At 36.1% G+C, this 26596-nt stretch overlaps 1 protein-coding gene across 5 annotated transcripts in view; it reads left to right on the top strand.

The window, feature by feature from the left end:
* The first annotated feature begins 227 nt into the window (after window positions 1-227).
* Window positions 228-26596, top strand: part of PIBF1 (progesterone immunomodulatory binding factor 1) — a 170899-nt gene continuing 144530 nt past the window's right edge. For 3 of the 5 annotated variants that reach the window (XM_014566953.2, XM_006193839.3, XM_032496882.1), the window contains exons 1-5: window positions 228-469; window positions 1570-1870; window positions 7148-7248; window positions 9760-9958; window positions 12340-12459. In XM_014566953.2, coding sequence (XP_014422439.2) covers window positions 1619-1870; window positions 7148-7248; window positions 9760-9958; window positions 12340-12459 — 672 coding nt within the window. In that variant the 5' untranslated portion in view covers window positions 228-469; window positions 1570-1618. Of the gene's footprint in view, window positions 470-1562; window positions 1871-3861; window positions 3988-7147; window positions 7249-9759; window positions 9959-12339; window positions 12460-26596 lie in introns of those variants that run through there. The other 2 variants (XM_032496881.1, XM_032496883.1) reach the window with 2 other exon arrangements.

Below are 26596 nucleotides of genomic sequence, written 5' to 3'. Positions count from 1 at the left end.
GCCCTGTCGCACAACTACACCTCACCCGGAGGTTCGCCCCTTCCCGCTCCAGGGTATTAGTAAACCTCCCCGCCTCTCGCGGGAAAACTTAGAGACTGACATTGGTTGGCTCTCTGAGGGCTGCGAGGATTGGGCGAAAGCAGACAGATGGGCGGAGCCCGGAGCCATTTCCGCCCGCGAATTGGGCGGGTCCCGCCGCGGGACTCCAACTCCCAGAGTGCGTTGCTTCCCGCGCCTGGGTGCACCGGGGAGGACGGGGTTCCGGCGTGGACTTATGCAGCTGCAGCTTCCCCTGTCCTCCCGGCGCGGAGGTGGTTGTCTTGGTTACGAGTCCTAACGGTCCCGGGCCTGAGGTTCCTTGCTGAGGGGCTGCAACCTGAGCTGCTGTCTGGGGACACCTTCGGCTCTTCTAAGTGAGGGCGGTGGCGACCGCTTCAGCCTTCTATGTGGAGTGATTGAACCTTTCCAGGTACCTCGCGGTTACCCCTTCCTTCTCCCCGTGGGGCAGGGAATCCTCTGATGCTGCCACATTCGCGTTTTATTTTTCACACCGCACGTGTGGGCAGCCCCATTCCCTGACCTTGTGTAATCCAGGTGATGTTGCCTGTCTTTGAGTTCACCTTTTCTTACCCTCGTCCCTTTAAAAACGAAGGAAGACGATCCAACCAAAGGTCTTGCCGTTTTCCCTCCACACACCTTTGTTTTTGTCTAATCCTTCGGTTTAGAAAAGCTGGTGTCTACAATACCGTAGTAATTTATTATGTCATATAGTATTAATACAGGAGAGTTGCTGAAATTTTTGTGAAGGGATAAGCAGTTTGATTTAGATTGATGAATTGTTCTTTTACTCTCTTGTTTTCATTTTACAATCTACAAGTCTATAAAAGTGCTTTATCTCACTATTTCCCTTTTTAAAACGTCTTCAGTGATGCCTCATTGCCGGTAGAATAAATTTGGAACATATTGAAACATCTAAGGCCGTCCACAGTCTTGATTATGTATGAGGAACAGCCCTTATGTGTGTGTGTGTTGGGGGGGGGGGGGGAATCACCACTCAAATTCACACAGACTTGGTCCAGCCTGACTACCACTATCCCCTTCTGTTGTTTTACACTTTCACCACTTCTGTACGACCTTAATACCTGCATTATTTTCCTTTTTATTATTTCTGTCCAAATCCTTTAAGATTCTAAGTCTTACCTCTGTGTAACCTTCCCCTGACCAACTCAGAAGTAACTTCTCTATCTTGAAAATGTACTGTTTTTATTAGTAGCATTCCTGAGTACTAGTGATTTAGGACTTTATCCTTTATCTCATACACTTCTTTGTTTAAGTAAGAGTCCTCCCCAGAAACTGAGTTTTTTATTCATCAAAGATATGAGTTAATAATAGGATTTAATAAGTTTGATTTAATACGTTTGATTTGAGCAGTAATTTACCAATCTGTCCTGGATTTGAGGTTCTCCAGTTTGCCAACAATTACTTAGGAATCCACAGTACACTTTGATATACTTTATGCATTCCACAGAGAATTTGAGTATGTTTCAATCAATATTCTTTAACCTACAGAAAATCGGAAGTGGAATTGGAGAAGAAAAGTGACCCGTAATAATTAAAAATGTCTCGAAAAGTTGCCAAGGCATCAAAAAAACTGAACGTCTCTAGCTCTCTGGAATCCGAAGATATTAGTTTAGAAACAACAGTTCCGACAGATGATATTTCCTCATCAGAAGAGCGAGACAATAAAATCAAAATCACCAGGCAGCTAATTGAACGGAAAGAACTACTTCATAATATTCAGTTACTGAAAATAGAACTATCACAGAAAAACATGATGATCGACAATTTGAAAGTTGATTATCTTACAAAGGTAAGATCGTGTATAAATGTTGTTCTCTATGTGCTTGATTGTTTTCAAACTGCAGGTAATTAAGAATTAAGTTTATGTAAATGTAATCTGAACTTGAAATGATGCATTTAAAATTTCAAGAAAATAATTACATTTTTTGCGTAGTTTAAAAAAGCTATTTTTAAAAGTAAAGGGGGAGTGAATACTATTTGTGTACCAAATAAAACATCTTGAAAGAAAGAATGACTTAAAGGTGGGGCAAGGATGAATTGCTTTTGAAGGCTCAACTATAAGAATAATCATTGTATTTACGTCATGGAGTTGTTGGGAGGATTAAATTAATCAATGCACTTAAGCTCTTAGATGCCTTATAATACTACTTAAAAATAAGTAACAGAAGTATTTACACTTATGCAGCACTTATATCATTATTTATGTATCCCATGGTGCTTATGTATAGTTTTTCATTGTTGTAGTTTTCTGGTTGGGCTGAAAATGTAGGTTAAGTTAGCCATATTCCTGAGTTTATGACACATAATCATCATTGATCTTTGTAAGATCACTTCTTATATGTTTATTCTTTTTAACTCTGTAGTTCATTTCCCTTTCTCCCTCTCTCTCTTTTTCTTTTAACATTTGTTCCTTTTTAAAAAAGTTTTTATTGAGGTATGTTTTGATTTACAGTACTCCATTAAGTTTCAAGTGCAAGACATAGTGATTCACAATTTTTAAAGGTTATATTCCATTTATAGTTATTATAAACATTTATTCTTGAAAATGGGTATTTTTCTTATTTTTTCCCTTTACATTAATGTGAATTGCATGTTTTGTTGTAGATTTCATTTCTTACGTAGTTTTTCGTCTCAACTCAGTGCTGTTTTTAGAATCATTCATGTTACTGGGTGTCCATCTGGTCCTTTGCTTTCCACTTGTACGTAATTCTGGCATGCATCTACCATTCTGTCCACCCACCCCCATGGTGATGGGTACCCAGGTGGGTTCCACCTTTAGATGTTCTCTTATAGAGCTGTGCCACCATTTCTTTGACATATACTCAGGAGTAGAGTTTCTGGCTCACAGGGTATATGTATACTTCCAAATTGCTTTCCAGAGTAGTCCCCTACTCTACCTTTCTGGGGTTTTTGTCTATGAGCAAAATCCTGCTTAAAAACCCCTTAGGGTCTGTTTGCTGTCAAATATGGGAAGAAATATGGTAGAAGAATTAATCCTCCATAATTCGTCAAATCTAAGGCATCTTGATTATAAGATGGACCATTACATGTATCTGTGCGGTCAAAAACTACCAAGTGAAACTGTTATGTGCTGTGGATTGTAAGATGCATTCCATCTTCAGAGGTGAAAAATGTGAAAACGTGTGAGTCTGGAATTAATGGAGGAACTGTATTTTTAGCCATTCATTCATTGTCCAGAGCTTACTGATTGATTGACCATCAGGGATACAGAGATGAAAATGTCACATTCCAGCATTGCAAACAATAAATTTCCTTCAGCAGCTCCATGAAATGGTTGGGAGTCACTGGAAAGGCAGTTTTCTGCTGAGCTTAAAACTGTTCTTGTTATTAGCATTTAAATGGTACGATTTTAAGTTACTGAGCTTTCTGTCATTGGATGCATTCAACTAGTCCTGAATGGTCAAGTGTCGTGAATATTATTGGTATTTCTTCTGTGGAAAAAGATTGAACCAGCTGTCCAGTGCTTCAGAGATTAAATTCAGCTGTTAGGACCAGAAACTTGGAACACGGTGGCAGCCAGTAACAGAAATATGGAACCTGTAGCATAAGCAAGATAAGGATTTTATTTCTCTGGTATAACAGGAATCTGAAAATAGGTAATTTAGACCTGGTATGGTTACTCCTTGATATCATTAGGAACCCAGGCTCCTTTTAGTCTTCTACGTGTCTGCTTCTTGCTTATGTTTTTCACCTCAAAATCACAGATGACTGATTTGCTGACACTTTTGTGTCAATGCTATAGGTAGAAATAAGGAGAAGGGTGAAGGGAAAATGGGGCCTTTGCCAGTGAGTCTGTCCCAGAAGCTTTCCCAGAAGCTCAAGCCTGTGACCTCAGTTGACTAGGACTACATAGCATCCTGGTCAAGGAGAGCTCAGCTGGGACATGTAAGTTTTTAACTGGAAATATTGTTGTCACTAATGAAAATCAGTTACCTGAGAAAGAGGGGAAGACTTGATGTTGGGAGATAAGTGATGGTTTTTTCAACAGATCACGGTCTTTTTCAGTTAGGAAATAGGTAAATCTACATAATCTAACATCTCTTCCCACCAGTATAGCAGCAATACAATGTTTATATTTATTACAGCTTTTTCCTAATGGTTCAGTTTATCACTGTGAACGTCTTGACCCGTGTTTATTTGATTTCTCCATGTCTGAAAACAAGCATAGTGGTCCCAGGAAACATAAAAGCATTGATTCCCACTTCCTCAGCTGCTTGCTGACTGAGACTTAGAAGGGGAGACACTTAGGCTGAACTTCCTGATACTAGAGGACTGTTAGCTTTGCACTTTTATCCCCACTTGTTGCTGCCTGCATTTCCGTCCTTTCTCCACTTACTTTCTCCTTCCTTTCCTCTTCACTCTTCCTGCCTGTCAGTTTTTGAATGCTCAAATCTCTTTTGTTTCTCTCTCATTAGAGATCTGTAGGTTCTTTACTGCTTAGGAAATGGAAGTGTGACTCTTCTAGCTTGAGTGTCTCTGAGTTGAGGGACTTAATCTAATAGTCAAAATTGTAAAAGTTCTGACCCTGAAAAAAGCAGAAGTTTCTCTCCTTGTGGTAACAGTTTTCTTGATTTGTGAAATAGTAATTATGAGGAATGTGGTTACCGTTTGTTGATTTAAGACTTTATTGAGACATGTTGCCAGGAATATAGCAATGAATATGACAGTCCTTTTTTTATGGAGATCGCATTCAAGTGAGAAACATAATTTCTGCTTTGGATAGGAAGTTAGCAAACTTTCTCTGTAAAGACCTGGGCCAGACAGTAAATATTTTATGCTTTGCGGGCCACATATAGTCTGGTACATATTCTTTCTTCTTTTTTTTTTTATCACAACTTTATAAATGTAAAACCTATTCTTAGATTGTGGGCTATACAGGAATGGGACGTGGGCTGGCTTCAGTCCATTACCATTGTATAGTAACCCTTGCTTTAGATTAAGTAGTCAGAGAAGCCATTCACAAATTTTAGGCAATTAGAATTACATGTCCTGATTTTTGTATGTAAAGTGGCACTGAAGTAATAGACTAAGGGCGGCTAAGGTAGAAGCGGAAGATAGTTTCTAGGCTGTTGCCTTATATAAGACTCAAGTTTGTTTAAGCTTCATCTCCTGGAGCCATTTATTGAGAAATAGAAGACTGGGAGAAAACTGATGTGGGAGGTAAAATACAAGTTCTGTTTTGAACACGTTAAACTTTATATGCCCATTAGACTCCTAAGTGAGATTGTCACTTAGACTTTGGAGGAGAGTTCGTGACCAGAGGAGTGAAGTGGGTGGGTGTGTGTGTGTGTGATATACATCGGCATGAGTATGTATGAGTTTAGATTGTGTTACCTGGGGAGAGTAGAGGGCCCCAAATCAAGTCCAGTGATAATCAAACATTTAAAATTGGGGAAGAAAATCCAGCAAAGGAAGCTGAGAAACTTAAGAGGATCCAGTGAGTTACAAGGAAAACCAGGAAGAGTATCATGTCAGCCAGAAGGGGATGAAGTGGTCAGCTCTGCCAAATCATGCTGTCAAGTAAGATGAGTCTACAGAAAGAGCCACTGGATTGGGTACTATGGAGGTGATTGATAACTTTAACAAGAACTGTTTTGGGTATAGTGTGGGACAAAAACCATATAAAAGTTTTGCTTTGATGGTGAACAGAGAAAATGGTACTATAACAGAGGAACAGGTGTGATCAAGGGAGTGTGGTTTGTTATTGTTGTGTTGTTTTTTTTTTTTAATGGGAGACAAAATATGTTTGTTTAACAATAGGAATGGTCCAGTAGAGAAGGAGAATTTGATGAAGCAAGAGGAATTCACATGAATGTCTTAAGGATTGACTGTTAAATTAATCTGCGTATTTTACAGGGTGAACAGGAATTGCCTGGGTTGAAAGGGTGAGAGTAAAGAATTTTTTAAACAGGCTAAGAGTGGAATCAGGTGCATGAAGGCTTAAGCGAGAGAACACAACATATTTGGAGGATGACAAGCACTTATTTTGGCTGGAACAGAGTTTTCTTTTAAGCTAATGACAAGAGATGTGGTTGGCAAGGGCCAGATCAAGAAGGAAAGGTATAGTCTGTCATGTAGTTTGGAATTTATTATGAAGACAGTCAGGATCCTCTGAAGGATTTAAAATGGGGGAAATAAATTTTTTGTTGGTTTGTTTTTTTAAATCACTTCAGGTGTTTTTTTTTTTTTTTAATACGAGTGCTGGGGATTGAACCCAGGACCTCGTGCGTGCTAGGCACGGGCTCTATCACTGAGCTATTTCCCTTTTCCTGGAGAAATACACTTTTGATAGCATTTTTAAAAGATAAAATAAAGGAAGATAGGCTTGGAAATTGACAAAATTGAAGGCAGGGAGACCAGTGAGGAAACCATTATAATAATCCAGGTGAGAGATGATAGGGATCTAACTGAAGACTTGTCAGCAGGTATTAAAGAGGATGGTACAGCTTTGACAGCTTTGACAGCTTTTATGCAGTAAATCAACAACAAAAAACAATGATGTCTGTTCGGAACAAGCAATGAGGGAGAACTAGTTATATCAAACATGACTCAGGTTTCTTTGCTTTGTTGACTAGGGAGATGCAAGGAGTATAAGATTGAGGTTAATGACTTGTTCCGCTTTGGAGGACATTTATATATCACCCACGTGGTCATCAGCTGAAGGTGTATAATAGAAATACTTATTTGAGTGTATGTTCTAGGCAGGGTCTGGCCTGGAAATAATTACCTGGGTGAGGCAGCAGCATAAAATGCCAGTTGTCAGGGAGTTTCTCAGTGAGATTGGGGTAAGGGGAAAAAATAATTTTAGTGACAGCCTGACAAAAAACCATTTAAAGGCAGCAGTTTCAAAGCATAGTTTGACAACCATTTGTATGGGCAGACCTTGTAGTATGTAATAGACACAACCATTACACAAAACTTCTATCCATTTTTACCTGTTTCTTTCAACTGCTTTTTTAATATTTAGTATTTTTCAAACAGAAGGGTTTTTTTAATGATAAATTTGAAAATTGACCATATAATTTACCTTTTTCTCTTTATGAAGATTGAAGAATTGGAGGAAAAGCTTAATGATGCACTTCACCAGAAGCAGCTACTAACGTTGAGATTAGACAACCAGTTGACTTTTCAACAAAAGGATGCCAGGTAAAAATTTTAAAAAACAAGCATACCTATTTAGCAGTTACAAGTAACATCATTACCTATTCATGCATGTGATTTTGTTAGCTAAAAGGGAGACATTTTAAATTAAAGATGGTAATAATTTTTACATCCAGACCAACAAAAAACGACCTGTTGCAGTACACAAAATACAAAAAGCCAGAATTCAACATTCATTCAACAAACACTGCTGATGTAAGTGACCATTAATGACAGTGGAAGCTCTCTAAACTCACTACCACTTAACTGGCTGTCTGGATTAACCCTTCTTCATTTGGCCTATAAAACATACAGATACATTTTTATGGCACATTGAATTCTCTTGGGTTAAGGTACCTTCTGTTTGCCTACATATGTTCTCCAGCTCAGCTATGTGTTTATCAAGAGTCTGATGTGTTTACTCTCAAAGATGCATATGCCAACTCTACTTAACATGCTTATATCACTTAATTATAATTGTATTTAAAAATGAGTATCAAAAAGATATGTCATTTCTCTGCAAACTGTAATGAATTATTTGGAAAGATTTAATAATAGTGAGTGACTAAAAAGATTATCAAATTAAGTGTAAGCAAGGGATGTTTAGAGATTAGGGACAAAAATCAAATCTATAAAAAGTATCCTCAAATTTCTTCCCAAGTGTCTTTTTAAGGCCTCCTGCTGTTGTAAAGAAATTGAACTGGAAAACATGAAAAATGATTTATACAAAAACAAAGCATACCTCCATGTTAAAAAAAAACTAAATCATATGTAGAAAGTTTTACAAATAAATGTTTATTTCTATATTTTAATTAGAGGTAAATGTGCAAAGTATGTATCTTTTCCCTTTATAAGTTTTCACTGTTTAACTGATATTTTAAAAAATTATCTGACCAATTATAAGGCACTTTCACATTAGATCAGTGATTCTCAAATTTTAGCCTGCATCAGAACCATGTGGAAGTCTTGTTAAGAAAGAATGTTAGGATCCCACCCTCAGATTCTGACTTGAGTTGAGTCCTGAGAATTTGCATTTCTACCAAGTCTCCAGGTGATGCTAACATTGCTACTGGCTCAGGGATAACACTGCAAACCACTGCATTGGATAATAGGGCTTCTACTCTAACTCTTTAGACATTGATCAAATTAAAGTAGAGAGAGCAGTTAGAAGGCATTGCAATAATCCTCTTGATAACTGGTAGTGGTAAAAAATGATTGGATTCTGAATATATTTTGAAGATTAGAGCTGATAGTATGTCTTAATGGATTAGATGTGTGTTTTAAGAGAAAAAGAGGAATGGAGGATTGTACCAACATTTTTGGCCTGAATAAATAAAAGGATAGAGTTGCTGTCAACTAAGATGGTGAAACCACAGTGGAATAGGTTTGTGAGTGAAGAGCAGTTTAATTTGGAACATGTTAAATTACAGTTGTCGTATTAGGAATCCATGTGGAGATATGTGGGAAGACTGGTTTAGAGATTTAAATCTGGGAGTCATTAGGATATAGATGGTATTTAGGTCACAAGACTGGATGAATTCCCCAAGGGAGTGAACACAGACAGAGGAGAAGACTGAGTACGCCAACATTAAGACAAACTAGATAGAAAGACAGAAAATGCCATGAATAAAAAAGGAGGAAAATGAAGAGGGGAAAATATGGTGTTAAAAGTGTGTAAGGGTGGAGAGACCAGACGTCCCAAGTGCTATCATTAGGGATTGCAGAGAGCTGATAATTGATCATCAGCAATCTGGATATTATTGATGACCCTGAGATTTCAGTAGGAGGGTGGGGACCTGATGAGCCTGGGTTTAAGAGGAAAAGCATTGGAAAGCGTGTGTATAGACAACTTTTGAGAAACAAGGGGCAGTGACGTGGAGTCAAAAATTGTGGGGGTTTTTTTTTTTTTTTTTTTTTTTTGGGGTTCACTTGTTTTAAGATAGAACAAATAACAGCATGTTTGTATGCTGATGGGAGTGAAGCAGGGAGAAGGGAAAATCAGATGGTGCCTTTCTGCTCAAAATCTTTGGGTAGGCAACAACTGTCTACTACATGTATTCCTCGAGAAAAATGATTATATGTGGATTACTGTTTTTATTACCTCATTCATTGAATGAATACATTATGGTGATTCAGTGTTGCTGCCTTAAAGAGGTATACCTTGATGTACCTGGATAAAGACAAATGGAAATTGACTTTAATGAGTAGGGTCCAAAACAGGTATATAGGATTTAAACCTTAAGCAGAAGAAATGTGTAATTTTATAATTTGATTTTTAAAAGTTATTTTTTTAAGAATATCAGTTTTTTATTTAATGATTTATGTAGCTGCCCATTTAGTAATTAGTATAGCACTGTCATTTCATGTTTAACTAGTTAAGTAAATAAGCATTTAGCTGGAGCCAAAAATACTATTAAGCATCTCATTTCTTAAGTTTATGTTACTATAAAAAAGTAACTGAGAAAATCAAATCTCAAAGATTTTGTTAAGCTTGCTATGCTTTCTCTCCTAATGTAGAAAATATCAAGAGCTAATGAAACAAGAAATGGAAACTATTTTATTGAGACAGAAACAGCTAGAAGAGACGAATCTTCAGCTGAGAGAGAAAGCTGGAGATATTCGTCGAAACCTGCGTGACTTTGAGTTGACAGAAGAGCAATATATGAAACTAAAAGGGTTTCCCGAAGATCAGCTTTCCATTCCTGAATATGTATCTGTAAGTGTCTTGTATCGTATTAAAAAAAAAAAAGCTGCATGTATTTTCAAACTGAAGTTTGTCATTTACATAGTAGCCGTAACTTTTGAGGTACCTAATGGGTAAGTTATTTTATGGCCCCAATCTGAAGATGGTGAATGGTATTCAGATCACCAGATTTTAAAGGGTCTCAACCATCAGTCTCCAAAATCCAGCGGTAAATAGGGCTCTGAAGTTATGGCTGGGTAATCCAGAGAAATGAATTATTTTATCATAAACTGAGGTGGTTTGTAACATTGTCAAAATGAAAAATTGTAGAGAGACCAGATGAGTGGTTGCCAGGGCTTAGGGATAGCAGAGGAGCGGGGGTGGGCGTGATGGAAAGGGGGTGCTGGGGGGAGATCTTTATGGATTTGACTGCTGTGTTGGTTACACAAATCTATACATGGAATTGGTCTATGTCAGTAGGCTCAAATTTTTTTGGTGTCAGTGTCTATTTTACATTCTAAAAATTATTGAGGACCCCAAAGAGCTTCTTTTTATATGGACTATATCTATTCATATTTACCATGTTAGAAATTAAAGCTGAGATATTGTCTAAAAACAGGAATACAGAAGCATACATTTCATTAGCCTTAATGGCATTGATACCATCACACATCAAGTAGCTACTGGCAAAGGCCACTTGTCAGGCATAAGAGAATAAGAGCAAAACAGGCAGAAAATCTTAGTGTTGCTAGGAAAATAGTTTTGATCATATAGATTTTCTAAAAGGGCTTCAGTGTGGCAGGGTGGGGCCTCGGTCCCAAGAGCACACATTCACACATTGAGGACTACGAGTCTGTAATTTATAGATGTCATTTTACCCTAAGAGGCTTGAATTTTTTCATCTGTAAGAGGATTAATAATAATAATAACAGCACCTTTCTGTTGAGGTCATTGTGAAGATTAACTGAGTATGTATGTAAAATGCTTAAACTATGCTTAGAACAGAGGAAACACATAATAAATATTACCTACTATTTTTGCTGGAGTGGTGGTTGCTACTCTTGGTTCTCACTTGGATTGGCTTCCAGAGTAATGATTTCCTATAAAACGGAGTACTGTCTTCTTGTTCAGCTTTTCATTTAAACAGCTCCGATACAATTTTTCTACCCAAAGAACTGTCCAAAACCAATTAAATATCTCAAGTGCTGTCATTGCGGCCTCACCCATAGCAGACAGAAAGTGTCCCATTAGTGGCAGTGATACGTGTTTCTGCTCTCTGGTTTGTTAATGTTCCACGTCATATCTTTTGTTTTCAGACAGTAGTCCTAACTAGTTAATGATATGCAGATTCATTGTGTTAAGTACTGACCTTAGGACTTACCTCTTACCAGATATGGTACCCGTGCAATACAGCAATATGTTAAGGAGTTTTGGATTGTATGTCTATACAATAAATAGTCCCTAATTACCATCTGCTAATTTGCCGATAGCTTAGTTTTATAGGAATTCATCAGATGGAACACTTTAAAGTTAGGGCCAGCAAATTCCCCTGAGAGAATTACGGGTGGGAGGAGAGGTTACTGGAAGGAATAGTGACATGAAAAATACCTCCTGATTCATCCTGACTATCCCTTCCATGGCAGTGGTAGTGTGTAGAGTTTCACCAAGAGCCAAGGGAATAGGCTTTTCATATATTTAGGCACCAGAGCTAAAGCAGTGCACATACCAGACAACCAGACGAAAATTCCTGTCCTCGTGGAGCTTACACTCCAGTGGACCAGCACACAATAAATTTAAAGTGAAATGTGTAGAATTTCTGTCATAAACACTGGGGAAAAGAGCAGGGATGAAGGGTAGGAACTGCCATCGGGGGTAGGGGATGCTAACTTAAATCAAGTTAGGGGAATCAGGGAGGGTTTTACTAATACGGTGATGTTTAATCAGAGACTTAAAGGGAGTGAAAGCATAAGCCAGACATTTATACGTGGAAGAGCTTTCTAACAGAGGAAACAGTAAGAGCAAAACTCTTGAACTCTATGTGTTCCGGAGATAACTAGCTGATAGTGTGAACAGTAGTAGAAGATGAGAGAGGAGAAAATGGAGTATTGATGGAACAGAGGAAAGAGAGACTGTGTCAGGGTGGGGAGTCATAGATAATCCAGGCCTTGAGGGGACTTCATTGAACATTAAGACTTACTAAAGTATTAGTGGTCAGAAACAATTAACTGTTGTTTCAGTTTTGTACAACAAAACTTTAGTATACAGGCGTGTAATCTGAAAGTCCCTGGCATTTCTTTCCTTCTTTACCTTAATACTTTCCTGATACTACTGATAATTGAGAGTATTATTAATTAGCAAACTTTAATTGTAATTTGGGTTTCAGGACTATTTATTAATTCGATTTTTTTTTTAAGATTCGGTTCTATGAACTAGTGAATCCATTAAGAAAAGAAATTGCTGAACTCCAAGTGAAAAAGAATGACCTGTCAGAAGAATTAAGTGAGAACAAAGTTCAACTGAAGCAACTGACAGAGGTTTGTGTGATTCTGATCCCTGGTGGGAAGAGGCTCCGAGTTTTTCTATACACATTTCCTCAAGTTGTGTGGTAAGGAATATAAAAGTCAATGATAAAAAAAAAAATGAGACTCAGGGATGCTGTCTGCTGTGATTCTTCATAAGTAGTAGGAAGAAGGTTAAATTGGAAATAGCCATCTTAGAGATTGACAGGGTACATTCGTGATATTGACCTGTAATCCACCAGGTCAAATGTGTGAGCATTTCGTTGTTATAACTCATTTCCTTCTCGGGTCTTCATTAGATTCGCCTTGGTGGTATGAAAGGGGACTCCTGTCCATTTATCAGTCATTTTTGCTTTTTCATCAAATACAGTTAGCGCTCCTAATACCTGTTCAGAGCACGTGCACTAAAAACATCAATCCCAGAGATGCCTGGTGCTGTGCTTGGCGCTGGCAGCAGTGAACACGAGAGACAGTGTCTGCCCTTCCCAGGGTTCGTGTTCTAGTAGGTTAGGGTTGGAACCTTACTTGATATCTTGACACTTTTTGTGTGTGTGACCTTAAACAAGTCATTCAACGTTTTCTGCTCTGTCAAATGGAGAAAATAGTACTATTTGTCCATTCATTTCATTGAATTGCCCACGTTTCTGTTTCAAAGTACAAATGTGATTTTTAGCCAAGTCTCATGTGAATAACTTATTTTATGTTCTATTTCCTGTTACCAAAGCTGTTACCAAAGATCTATTATCCAGAAATAAATATTTATAATTTAATTTATATTTTGATGCTCTAATTTGCTGCACTATTAGTGCTGGACAGAATCTGCTTACATCATTAATACAGAGCCAATATTCTGGGCAAGATGAAGGCTCAGCTTTCTTCCTTCTCCTCATAGGAGCACTGAAGTCAGCAGGAGCAATGCCAGAGAGGCAGATGTGCTGATATGAACCCAGCTACCTTAGGTTCTGTTGTGTTTGTTTATTTTCTGCTGCTAACTTGCTGCATTGTGCATGTAAACTGTTTTGCACGTTTTGAAAGATAGCTCCTAATTTTTAAAAATGTTGCATCTATAGTCAAATAATAAAGGACAAAGTTAGAAGGTCCCAGTGTGGCTACTAATTTTGCAGCCTTGGGCAAATCATTTTATCTCAGTTGTCTCCGTAAAATGCCCAGGATGGTAATGGTGCTGGTGCTGGTAGTGGTGCTGGTAATGCTGGTGCCGGTGGTGCTGGTGGTGATAACTGCTGGTGCTGGTGCCAGTGCCAGTGGTGCTGGTGCTGGTGCTGGTGGCAGCGGTGACGGTGGCACAGGGTTTGTTGGGGACAAGGCAGATGAGTTTTCAGATTTGGTTCTGTAGCACCTTATGGTACCTCAGCCTTCCTTAAAGACTTCTTTTTTTTTTAAGAGGGAGGCCTGGAGGAGCACTTTATCCTTGTTTCTATCAAACCACTCTTAAAGTCAGGTCAACTTGCCCAACACTGAGGAAAAAATAGGCTGAATATTTTTAAATTAAAAGTCAAACCAGCACGGACTCTGAACTTTCTTTACATCCTACATAATGGTGTTTAAAATAATAATTTTATTAGTAAAGTGAGATCATTTATCTTAATGGCAAGAGTTTTAACTATATATGATCTTTTCACCAAAAGATGGGGCTCACTTTAAAAACAAAGAAACTGAAAAGTGTGATTATCACCAGGTAAGGAAGATAGAGAAGATTATGATCTTCAGAGGAACGTTTATAGAAAGGAAGGTGATCAAAAAGATTATTAAATTAGCAGGTGAGGAAAAGCAGTTTATTCAAAGTACTAAATGAAATTAGTAATTTTTCAGTTGGAGATTTCTATTATGCTTCCAGTGGCATCTCATACTTCTTTTCTCTTCAGAATGTGTGCTGTATATAGACTATTTAATATTGATGGCCAGAGGCAGATAATAAGAAACACAAAAATGCCCATTATATACAAATGGAGTAGCAAAAAATTTTTATTTTTGTAGTGATATCATTAATTTTAAGTCTCTAGACCCACCCCCCCCAAAAAGTAAATTTTCCTTTGAACAATTCTGAGAGAAAATTTGGATTTCTTCCTAAGGAGAATAAATATTTTATCTCGTAGTGAACAAATTGAAAATGCATCCAGTGAAAGATATTGTCCATTGATTCTAAGCTCTCCAAAATTTGACAAATAAAAGGAAATACTACTTTGTTTAATAATCAGTAAGATAAAAGGCTTGGGACAAGGTCATGATTTTAATGACTGCAGTCACTGTTAACGTACTGATTTTTAGTAAGACGTGATCCAAATTTTCATATTATATTACTTGAATGACCTCATGCAGTAACTCAGCAAATATTTCAGTCTTTAGTTTATGTATATTTAGGGTTGGATATTTTAAGGCAAGTGACACGGGTCTTATAAATGAAGTTGTATAAATTTAAAGTTGAATAAAATATAAACTTTAAAAAATGACATGACTGGATGATATTCACCCAAGAATTTTAAAGGACGTCAAGGATGAACTTGAAACTATAGCAAGCGTATAATCTTGCCTGCCTGTGGCCCAGAAACTGAGGACACCAAGAACTACACACTGATAAAGCACACTTCTGTCCTCACTTAGCTTGTAGGATGGGTGAGGGTTGGGATCACTGACTACTTAGGCAAATATAAACCTATGGAAGGGGGTCAACAAAAAATTATATTATAAGTGAACATATTGTAATATTGCACTTGGGCAGTGACTCTACATGTGTATAAGTAGAAGCACAGAATGAAATATGCAGACTTTGAAAAAGGCATTGACAGGCTTCTAAATTTTAGTTTTAAAAAAATTTGACAGACTTCTTAAGAACTGTTATGAGTCCTTAGGGAATTGCTTTTTTCTTTAGTAGTTGAAAGATGAGAGCCAAAAAGTTGGAAATGAAAAGGAACTTAATGAAATATTTCCCAGAGATAACAAAGTCCAATCTTATTCAGTATTTAATATTTTTAAACATAATATTGGAGAAGAAACACAAAGTAAAATCTCGAGTTTGCAAATAGAGAAGTTTTACCGAGTAAATACTAAACTAGTAAGGCAAATCAGAGGAAGCTCTCGGAAAATAAGTAGGCTGATTATAACCAATATGTTTTCTTTTTTATAACCTCTCAGCTCATGTTCCCGAAATTAGCCTGTTCAGAATTAGTCACCAGCTCTAGAAAGTATAATTCTGTTCTATTTTATTGTAAAATTTTCACGCATAGGTAACTAGAAAGGATTTTACAATGAACATCAGTATATCCATCACTTATTTCTGCCATTAGCACATTACTGTACTTGTCTTAATCACATATCTATCCATCTATTCATCCACCAGTCATTTAACTTATGAGAAATTGTCAGACTATTTTCTTAAATATATCAGTAGTTTGTTCCTTTTTATTGTTAGGTAATATTTCATTCATTCTCCAGTTGATGGGCATTTGAGTTATCTCCACTATGCAGACATTATAAATGAAGCTGCTATAAACATTTGAACGTTGACTTTTGTGTGCACATACGTTTTTGTTTTTCTAGGGTAAAATTTAAGAGTGGGATTCTTCACTTCTAGATTGCTATTTGGTTGTTTATTATGGTTTTTATTTCTCTGCTATTTGTTTATTCATTATGAGCGTATTTTCCCTTACACCATTGAGAATAGTTAAAATCCCCGCTTTAAAATCATTGCTAATTCCAAAGTCTGGGTCTCCTCTGAGTTTATGCCTGTTGATTGTCTTTTAAGAATAGGTCACATTTTCCTGTTTCCTCAAATGCTGAATAACTTTACATTGTTTTCTAAAATCTTAGAGTAAATTTAGATCTTAACATTATAACTTTTTGTGGAGACTGCATTCTGATAGTGCTGATGTTTTTGTTTTAGCAGGAAATTAACTTTTTTGTACTCAGGCTGCATACTCTGTCTCTTGGGCAGCAGCTCAAGTTTTTTTGGCCTTAGTAGGACTGCTTGGTTTTGCCCTACATGTGTGTTGTTCAGAGGTCAACCAGAGATTCAGCAGAGATTATCCACGGAACTCAGAGTTCCCCTTTTCTGGCTGTCTCTGGAATTCCCTCCTCACCTTAGAACAACTGGGTTGCCCCAAACTCTACTTTCTTGTCCTTTAAGCTAGAAGGACGCAGAACTTTTTATTGCACCCTTGTCATCCAACTTGGCACACCGTAGACCTACTCTCAGGCTAAAAGCTATTTAAAAAAAAAAAAAAAAAAAAGACCAGAAGTTCACCAAATGCTGTTCCCTTCTTCCTCTGGGAGATGGACTCCTCTCCAGAATCTGCCTGATTTGGGCCACTTTCCTGTGCCTTCAGGTAGTTGTTCTATATTTTGTCCAGAATTTAAGGTTACTTCTGCGGTAGGGTTGGTCAGATGGGGACTTAAAGAGCCATTACCAGAAGTGGAACCACCTTACAATTTTGTTTCAAGCACAAGTGAAGAAAGAGAAAATCCAGTCTGTGCATGTAGAATATTTGACTCTGAAATCCCGTTTTCCCTAAAAAGCACCGTAGCTTCGTTGGAGAAACTTTTTCTCAATGTGTATTAACTTTGTACTGACATGGATGATGAGGTGTTTTAGGCATCATTAAGAAAAATGTTAGAAGCAAAATAAAACACAACACTAGACCTTGAACAAAATGTACAGTTTTGAACATTGTAACTTTGGTTATTTACACTTCTTACCTATTAATGATTATTGAATTCCTGATATAACCATAAAGTTCTGGGTTTAGAAACTAAAATCTGGTATTTGAGGAACCAAGTTTACTATCTGAGGACATATAAAGATTAGGATGTGTCAGATGAACATCAGCAGCTAGGGAAAAATGTGGTTGAAGTTCATAAAAATCACCAAATCATAAAATCACAGAAGGTGAGGATTGATCCACAAGAGGAAAAACTCAGGACAAATACAAGAAGTTACTACTGTTTCATAGAACAAGGAGTAAATTAATAGAAACTTTAAAAAGGAGCAACAACTGACAAATTTAAATGCCTCCAAAGTGACAGGATCATGACAACTCTGTGTGGTTCACTAAGAGAAACTAAGATATTTGTTAGTTACATCTCTGAGGTTTTGTTGGTTTTTTCTTTTCTTTTTTTTCTTTTTAACATCTCTGAGTTTTGAGACTGAGTTAGGAAAACAAACTTTCCATTTTACTGACACTACTGGATTGTTCTGTCTTTTCCAAGATGGTCTTGATTTTCTTTTTTTTAACCACATGGTGGCAGCATATATCCATATATTTCTTTAACTAGTGTTGAGGTACTCGGAAAATCTTGTCATTTTTGACCCAGAGGCCAAAGTGTTACATTGTTACCTTATTTTCATTTATATTCCTTATTTCCTATCAATTGCCTTAAACCAATCAAATACTATGTTCTAATAAAATTCAATAGATCTATAACTGGGAGGTAGAATTTTTGAAAACTGAAACTTTTCTGGCAAAACATGTAGTCTTCAGATCAAAGATGTCTCAGTTATTACACTGATTTCATAATTACACCTAACAAAAACATTCAGAGACGTTAAAGCCCCACGAGCACACAGTTAATTCTGCCTTTGTTCATGTAATCTGCTGGTTCATGGCAGATATGAGGGGAAAACTGATTTAGAAATGTAATAGAATGTACACCAGAAATTGACACAACATTGTAAACTGACTATACTTCAATTTTTTTAAAAAGAAAGAAATGTAATAGAATGTGATTTTTGACCTTTAAAAAGGAAGTCACTCTTCCAGAAGTGCCAGTTTTAGTGGATTTTTTTTCCCATGTCTTTAGTTTTTTGGAAATAATGTCTAGATACTAACACTGGAAAATAGGGCTCATCTTTTTCTTCAAGTTTAGAGTTTATTTATAAGTGGCAGTAAGTCTATAATTATAACATATCTTGAGCTGTATTACATACATGAGCTTGGGTATGGTACTTAGTGTTTTCATAAGTGCTGTACTTTTATTTCCTATTTATGAAAGGTCAGAATTTTGGTCCAGTACATGTAGCTTAGCTGTGTGCAGCTGTTATGCTATTGTAGAGTTATTTCAGCATGCTTCTCCCATTTCAAAAGAAAGAAATATTACCAATACCATGTAGGACTTTAGTGAATCTGTACTTTAAAAAGCTATTAAGTTTCATGAGGAAATGGTGAAATATTTTTCTCTTATGAGAACTTTGGTAACTAGGAAGCAAGAAGACTGTTTTGTTCAAGGGAACTTCCTTGTTTAAGAAACATAGTTACGTTTATTGAGAAAAATTCTGCAAGATTACCTTGAGGCTCATCTTAGGGATGCATATGTGAGTAATCCAGTTAATTTTATTTGAATGAAAATGAAGTATTTCATTAATGACACGTACTTGTTATTCGGGTTTTTTTATTTCAGGGAATATTCACTATTTGTTTTCTGAAGTTTCTTTTTTATCCTGCCCAACTGATGAATTTAAAATTCCTTTAAAAGTTACATGTTTTTGAAGATACTCATCAGTTATAATTATTTTAGAGTTCTGACAGATTCATTAGTAAACAATAATAGTTTTGCCTCTATACTACATTTAAGTTAAATAAAATAAACATTGCTTAAAACTTTGATTCCTAGATACTTCCATAGGTTCTGATTTTGGTCTGAGATGAAACTAAGAATCTTAGTTTTAATAAACAATCTAGGATTGTAATATGGCAGATTCACAGACCATGAACACAAATCTCATTGATGGAGGTAAAAAACACTTTATATTCATAATTAAATTTCATATTTTAAATATTGTGTGTTATTAATGCCATTACTTGTCTTCAACATAATTAACATATTTTAATGTAATTATAAAATCTAAGAATATTTTGTCGTGGCATTAGCACTGCAAGATTATTTTAAAAACAGCTATCAACTTAATGTGTAAAATATGCATTTCAGCCAAATAATGGCCAGATGCTACCATGGGTCACTATATGACTAAAGTTTCACAGTTCAAATGGAGAGAAATAGTGTCAAAATTGAGTCATCATACTACTTGGTACAGCCATTCCAAACTCAAAACTAAATAAACCCTTCTTCTAACAGGTTAAGTCAAATAATATAGTCGACATAAACTACTGAAAGAATAAGCTTTGCTGTTCAGGCTTATTTAAAAGAGATGTCAACTTAAATGCATTTCCTTTTGCGTTTTTCTTTTTTTTGCCCCAGTTCCAGTGATCTGCCTCTTAGCCAAGCTGCCACTCGGGCTAGCAAGCAGCTAGACCTGATTGAAGTTTTGGGCTTTAGGAAAACTAGTGTTCCAGTTATGGGTTGCTATGTAACAAACATGCTAAAAACTTAGTGACTTAAAACAATTTTTATCACAGTTCTGAAGACTGACAGGTTCAGCTGGATATTTCTTACCTGTCTGAGACTGGAGTCGTTGGAAGTCGTTGGCTTCTCCATGTAACTAGTTGGGTGTCTTGCAACATGGCAGTCTCAGGACCTGACAGCTGGTCCCCTGCAGAGTGAGCATTCAAGCGTAAAGAAGCCCAGGCCAAAGCTGAAAGTCTTCTTAGGACATAACTTTGAAGTCCCAGAGCATCACATCTAACATATTCTCTTGGTCAAACAGATCGTTAAGAGGAATGGTCTCCACTTTGCAGTCTGGGAATATCTTGCCATATACAAGGAAAGAAATTGACGAAGGCCATCTTAGAGATAGGCTGCCACAGTTTGGGGTTTTTCTCCCCTGGCCCGAGTGAAAACCTGGACACAGTATGAGAAAGCCCTAAGCAAGGTCGGAACAGATTGTTGGCAGAGCTTAGCCTGTAAAAATCTATTGACTGCCCAACACCCACCTCCAAATAAAGGGATTAAATCTCCTTTGCCTCCAGAAAGCTGAGGAATAAAATATTCCATTGAAAGAGACTTTTATATTGACCTTGAAACTACTCTCAGTTTTGTTTATAAGAAATATGCTTAATGCATATTGATAAAGATTGAAAATTAAAGGATGGGCTTACAGTGATGAAAAATGAACAAGAATGTAATATTAATATAAGATAAGGTGGAATTTAAGATTAAAAACCACAAAACAGGGCAACAAAAACAATAGTAAAAGATTTTATAGTCATAAACTACATATTAAATAACATAGTAACTATAAAGAAAAAAAGGCTTTAGAAAAACAAAGAGAAGTTAATGAAAATGTAATAATGGTGGGAAAGTATATAATGTACTTCCTTCAGAATTGGATAGATTTAATAGCCATAAAATAAGTCAGAGATAGAAAATAATTCAGTCAATAATTTTGATTTGTTGGCATAAATAGATCTTAACATTCCTCGACTAGAAAATAAAATTTTTAATATCAGTAGGAGGTTTACAAAACTATCATGTATATTCTTGACCACATAGTAAAATAATAATATTTTAAGTACAGATTTTATAGTTCCTACTTTTATCATAATTTAGTAGCAATAATGAAAAGGTGAGGAGAAATAAACTTGGAAATTAAGAAACATTTTTTAGGTCAAAGGAAAGGAAAACAAGAGAAATATCTTTTAGATCAAAGAGGAAGTAAAAACAAGAAAGCAATGAAAATGAGAACATTTTATATCAAAATCTTTTCGGCACATTTAAAGTTGCACCAGAGGAAAATCTGTAGCCATAAAATGTCTTTATTATTAAAGAGAAAGATGAAAAATGAAGACATGTAGGAGTCATCTTTAGAAAGAAAAAAGAATAGTAAAACTAAGGAGTTATTAGCCATTAATATTGCATGCAGCTCTATGGTGACAGGCTTGAAAACTGAAAGAAATGTCCCAACAAAGCAAGGGTTACTAAGACTCAACAAAGATGGAGAACCTGATTAGAACAGGTCCCATGGAGGCATCACAAATTAGGTGCAGGTGTGCTGCTGCTGCGGGGGTTACCAGGTTCACAGCTGGAGAAGCCTGATGAGCTCACAGCTGATCTCTATGAGGACGGCTGATTCTGGTTAATTAAACAGTACCAAACTAGTATTGAAAAAGATGGCATGCTCTGAGAAAGATAGTACAAAACAAAACAAAGCTACAGGCCAGTTTTACTTATTACTACAGATGCAAAAATTCTAAATGTATCAAAAGAATAATACTTCATGATTAAATGTTAAAACTATTCTGAAACAGAAAGGATAATCCATTATATCAGCAAGTTAAAGCTAAAGGCCAATGATTGTATGACAATAAAAGATGATAAAATAAAATTTAGTGACCATTCCTAATAAAGAGACTTAAATATTACAAAAAAAAATTAGTAAAAAATTTTATCCTGAACAGCAAAACAAAACTACTGTTAAAATCAGGAACCAGACACAGACTGGGTTGCTCACTATTATCTCACATGGTCTTGGAGGGAGGGCTCTAGCAGGTGCACTAAGAAGAAAAAAAAACTTCATATAAAAATTCAAAAGGAGATTTTAAATTTCTTTCTGTTTAAAAAGCAGCTAAAACTAATGCAGAAGTTTGATACTGTAACTGAATACAGGATAAATGTATAGTCGATCAATAGCATTTCTTTAGGTTTAGAGAAATAACTGCTAGAGATGGACTTGCTGGGGGGAAATAATGCATAAGAAAAAAAATGGGTATCTATACAGAAAACTATTAAATCTTACTGTTGTACCTGGAAGCACCATATCTTAGAAAGGACACAAAATCATAAAAAATAGCAGTGTTTTCACTATTAATATATTAATTAAATGCAATTATTTTATATTGCAATATTTTTCTTATTTCTGTGTTTGGTTTTTCAGTGGAGAGAAGTGCTGTATAAGGATTGGGATTGGATAAATGATTTTAGTCTATGTGAAAAAATAAATGTTCCAAAATTGCCGAGAAAAGTGTGAGGGAAAAATTTGAAGGGTGGGGGGAAGTGAAGGTGCTGGTCCTACCAAGAACTCATTGTATACTTGAAAACCAATATGATCAACTAATGTCATATTGGCATAGAAACAACCATCAGTAGAACAGAATATAGAGATAGATCTATTTATCTGCCGCAATGAAGGTAGTTCAATTCAGTTGAAAATAATTTTTTTTAGTATAAGTGTCCTAGCACAACTGTATATTCATCTGCTAAAAAAAAGTCCTCACATTTTATAACATATACACATATTAATTCCAGTTGGATTAAAACATTTAGAAGAAAATCTGGGCCGTTACTTCAGCAATCACCCAGATCCTTAATTTAGGGCCCATAGGCCTCCAGGTGTTATGGGAAATGAGTTATTTTCATTTCTTCCTGAAATCTAGCATTTCCTTTGATTATAAATACAAGTAGAAACCACAGTAGGATTGTCACTATGAGTGTCAACATTAGAAATGAGGTATTTTCATATCACAGTATAGTTAGTGCAAATATCTTTAGACAGAGATTGTGCTCGTCACTACTTCCACATTTCTGTAGTTATTAGGCCCCTTACTAGATCGTATCTTTAATACATCAAGTGAAAAACTACATATGTAATTTTCTAAAACATTTTGATAGCTTTATTGCAGTATACAGTTGCCCTTTGAACAACTGGGGTGCTGTCCCTCCACGCAGTGGGAAATCCACATGTAACTTACAGTCAGCCCTCCCTATCCGCTGCGCTGCTTCCGGTGAATTCAGCCAACCACAGATCGTGTAGTACTGTAGTATTTATCATTGAAAAAATCTGCGTGTAAGTGGACCCGCAGTTCAAACCCATGTTGTTCAGCTGTAATTTGTTTCCTTTGCAGTTTCGTGTATTTTAATATTTGCTCTTAGAAACATTAGTTTCAGAAGGGGTTCACAAGTATCACCAGATTGCCAATGGGGATTGCCAATGGGGTCTGTGGCATGAAAAAGTTTTAAGAATCCCTAACTCAGATGATTATTAACAGTGCTTCTCAAACTTTAATGTAAATGTGAATCACTTGGGATACTGTTAAAATGAAAACTGACATGGTGGTTCTTGGATAAGGCCTGAGACTATCGATTGTTAGCGTGCCTTCCAGATGGTATTGGTGCCCCTGGCATGTGCTGGTTCACGGACTGCGCTGCCAGTAGCTAAGTTCTGAAACTGAACCATCCAATACAGTGGTCACAACCATATGTGGCTGTTTAAATATAAATTAAGATTCAGTTCCTCAGTCTTACTAGCCACAGGTGGTTAGTGGACTACCATATTGGATGATGCAGTTACAGAACATTTTCATCATGGCAGAAAGCTCTGTTGGACAGTGTTGTTCTAGACGTTGGGGTAATCTTAGCCAAGACAGGGAAACGAAAAGCTTTAAAGGAGACAAGACACCACAGGCGAAGTTTAATATTTAAAGTACACATTTGGGGGAAAAAATTGTAATCAGATTATCAGATTCAATATCAGCACTATTTAAAGCTCTTAGAAATTAACAGTTTACACTTGAGAAGAATAGGCAAAGACTGTAAGTAGGCATTTCACAAAAAGTACCAATCCAAATGGCCAGGTACTCAAACTAGCTAGCATCTTGGGAAATACAATTAAAGTAACAGTGAGATCTTAGGTTGGCAAAAATGAAAAAGGTCTAACACTTACGTAGATAAGGAAAAAGATACACATGTTGCTGGTGAAAGAGTGAACTACTGCAGCCTTTTGGAACAAACATCTAGCAACATCCGTTAAAATGGAAAGTAAGCGTTCCTCAACACATCAACCCACTGCTAGGACTCTGCCCCATGGAGTAGAATACTAGCACAAAGGATACATATACAAGGAGGTTTAATTTACCACAGCCGGCATTCAAGGAGGGGAGAAGGGGCTGAAAACACAGTAAATGCCTCTGACTGCAGCAACAGGGAAGTGATTGCAACAACCATGGTGCAGTCTACACTGTGGAATATTGTGCAGTCATTGACAAGAATGAATTGGAGGATATCATTAATTAGGATTTACAGAAGAAATTGCTAAGTGAGAAAATACAGATGCAGAAGACTCAACATAATGATTCCTTTGCTTTTTTTTCTTTTCCTTTTTTTTTTCCCTTTTTCTTTTTTGGTTGGGGATAAAAATGACCATCCTCCTCCCATCTGTATTCCATGTGTACCTAAGTATATAAACATAGAGAAAATAAGGAAAATGCATGTTATTTAACATGAGTTATCTGGGGAAGAGAGGGAAGAAAGAGATCAAAAAATATAAAAATCCTGCTCTTAAACTATCAGTATGTGTGATAATTCCACTATACATATCTTTGCAATTATTTATATAAAGTTGTTAGTGTATGTTTAAGCTGTTAAAGTGTTTAAAATAAAATTAAAATTATAGTTATTTACTGGTGAAACAAAAATGACTTTCTTTTGCCTTGAATAAGTCACCTGTTTTTGCATCATATATTCTCATTTGCTTCAAGAACTAAAAAAAATTATTTGAACTTCACTATAAATTGGTGAATCAACTTAGTTTCTTAATTCTTCCTATCCACATTTGTTAATACTTTTAATGCTTGTCTAAATCACTGGAAAGTCATGGGAAACCACACTTTTTTGCATTGATGTACTTAAATTCTTTGAATCATAAGGGAGATTTTAAAGATAATTTAGTCACTCAGTCTCTTTTAAAATGTTAAGATTTAAATGTTTTTGGTTCAGTCATATTTGAGTCAATATGTATTGAAATACCAATATTTCAAATTTGTTTTAATAGTTTGCTGAATAAAATGTTGGCAATAAAACTGCCTCTCAACACATCAGCATAACATTTAACAGTGGAGGGTTCTAGATCCTTGAGCTAGTTATGAATAATAGTAATATAATGTTTAGTACAATAGTGGGCACATAAAAATAAATAAGCCAGTGAATCAGTTAGGGTTCTCACTTTGCAGAAGCAGCAGTTAAGATTCAGAGAAACTGACTTGCTAGAGCACTTAGCAGAGACAGATTTGAGCCCACGTCTCTATCTTAATTTAATGTCCACAACTTGGTGCAAGTTACCTTTCTTCATCTCTCATCTCTTCCTTCATAATTAAAAAAAAAAAAATTCCTTTTAGAAAAGCTTAAACTGTTATGTCTGAATTCACATTTATTGGAAAGATACTTAGAATTATCATGTAATACAAAATATTGAAATTTTCATGTTTTCTTTTTCACCCACAGTGGACTTGTAATATTTCAGTTTTGTCTCTCTTTTTTTTTTTAAGACTTAAGTGCAAACATCTTTTAAAATAATATGTTTCTTGAAGATCTTAACAAAAAAGTAGACTCTGGCAGCGAAACAGACTTGTTTCTTAACAGTCAAAAGGTTAATTAGGTTTCTTGTTCTTTTCAGTAGTTAGTTGCTTGGAGTAAGTAGATTACAGGCAATGTGAAACTTGTAAGAATTCTGAGGAGTGAATTCTCACTTTCCCAGAATAGCTAACCAAGACATTGCTTCTCATTCACTAAACTGCTATCCAATGTAAACTGCTTCTGCTTTGAACCATTGACCATAAGGTAAATGGCACTATATCCCATTTCTAATTTTCTTAGCTGCACTATCTACCCCCGGGCAGATCACTTCATTTATTAAAGAATTATTTTGACACATAGGTTACCGCTTTCTACTTAGTTTACATGGTGTGAAAAACAAAAGATTTAAATGATGCTTGGAAATTCATCATATCTAAAGTAATTGCTTTTTGGTTTACAGCTGCCGACTGTTGAAAATGTGCCTATTTAATTGCATCTTTGAATACATTTTTACTCTTTGTAGAAACATTTAGATTCATGTTAGTTTGTCCAATGATTTTTTTCTAGATATATTTAAGAAATAATTGTGATAATTGTTTTAAAAAGGGAGTCCAAAATTAACTATGATTTATGCCTGTGCCATATTTGAACCCATAAAACTTACATTTGAAGTCTTTTACCACCCTGGATTTGAGCAGTAAATAATATTAACTTCCAATCAGTGGTTTTATAGATTCCACAGAACAGATTATTTTAAAAAAACAGGAGCTTGAAATTAAAAGAATGAACTACATATGAATTCAAGCACCTGGATTCTAGCTCTATCTCTGCTAGCTCTGGAATCCGGGACAAATCATTTAACCACTCGAGGCCTTAAAGTTCTTATCTTGGGAATAAGATAGTAGTAGATTATGTCCAGTGTATCTTTCCATCTCTGAGATTTTGTAATTGCAAAATGCTC

This window comes from Camelus ferus, chromosome 14, assembly GCF_009834535.1.
Source record: "Camelus ferus isolate YT-003-E chromosome 14, BCGSAC_Cfer_1.0, whole genome shotgun sequence".
NCBI lineage: Eukaryota > Metazoa > Chordata > Mammalia > Artiodactyla > Camelidae > Camelus > Camelus ferus.
The sequence above is the reverse complement of the archived record's forward strand: the minus strand, read 5'-3'. Positions and strand labels throughout refer to the sequence as shown.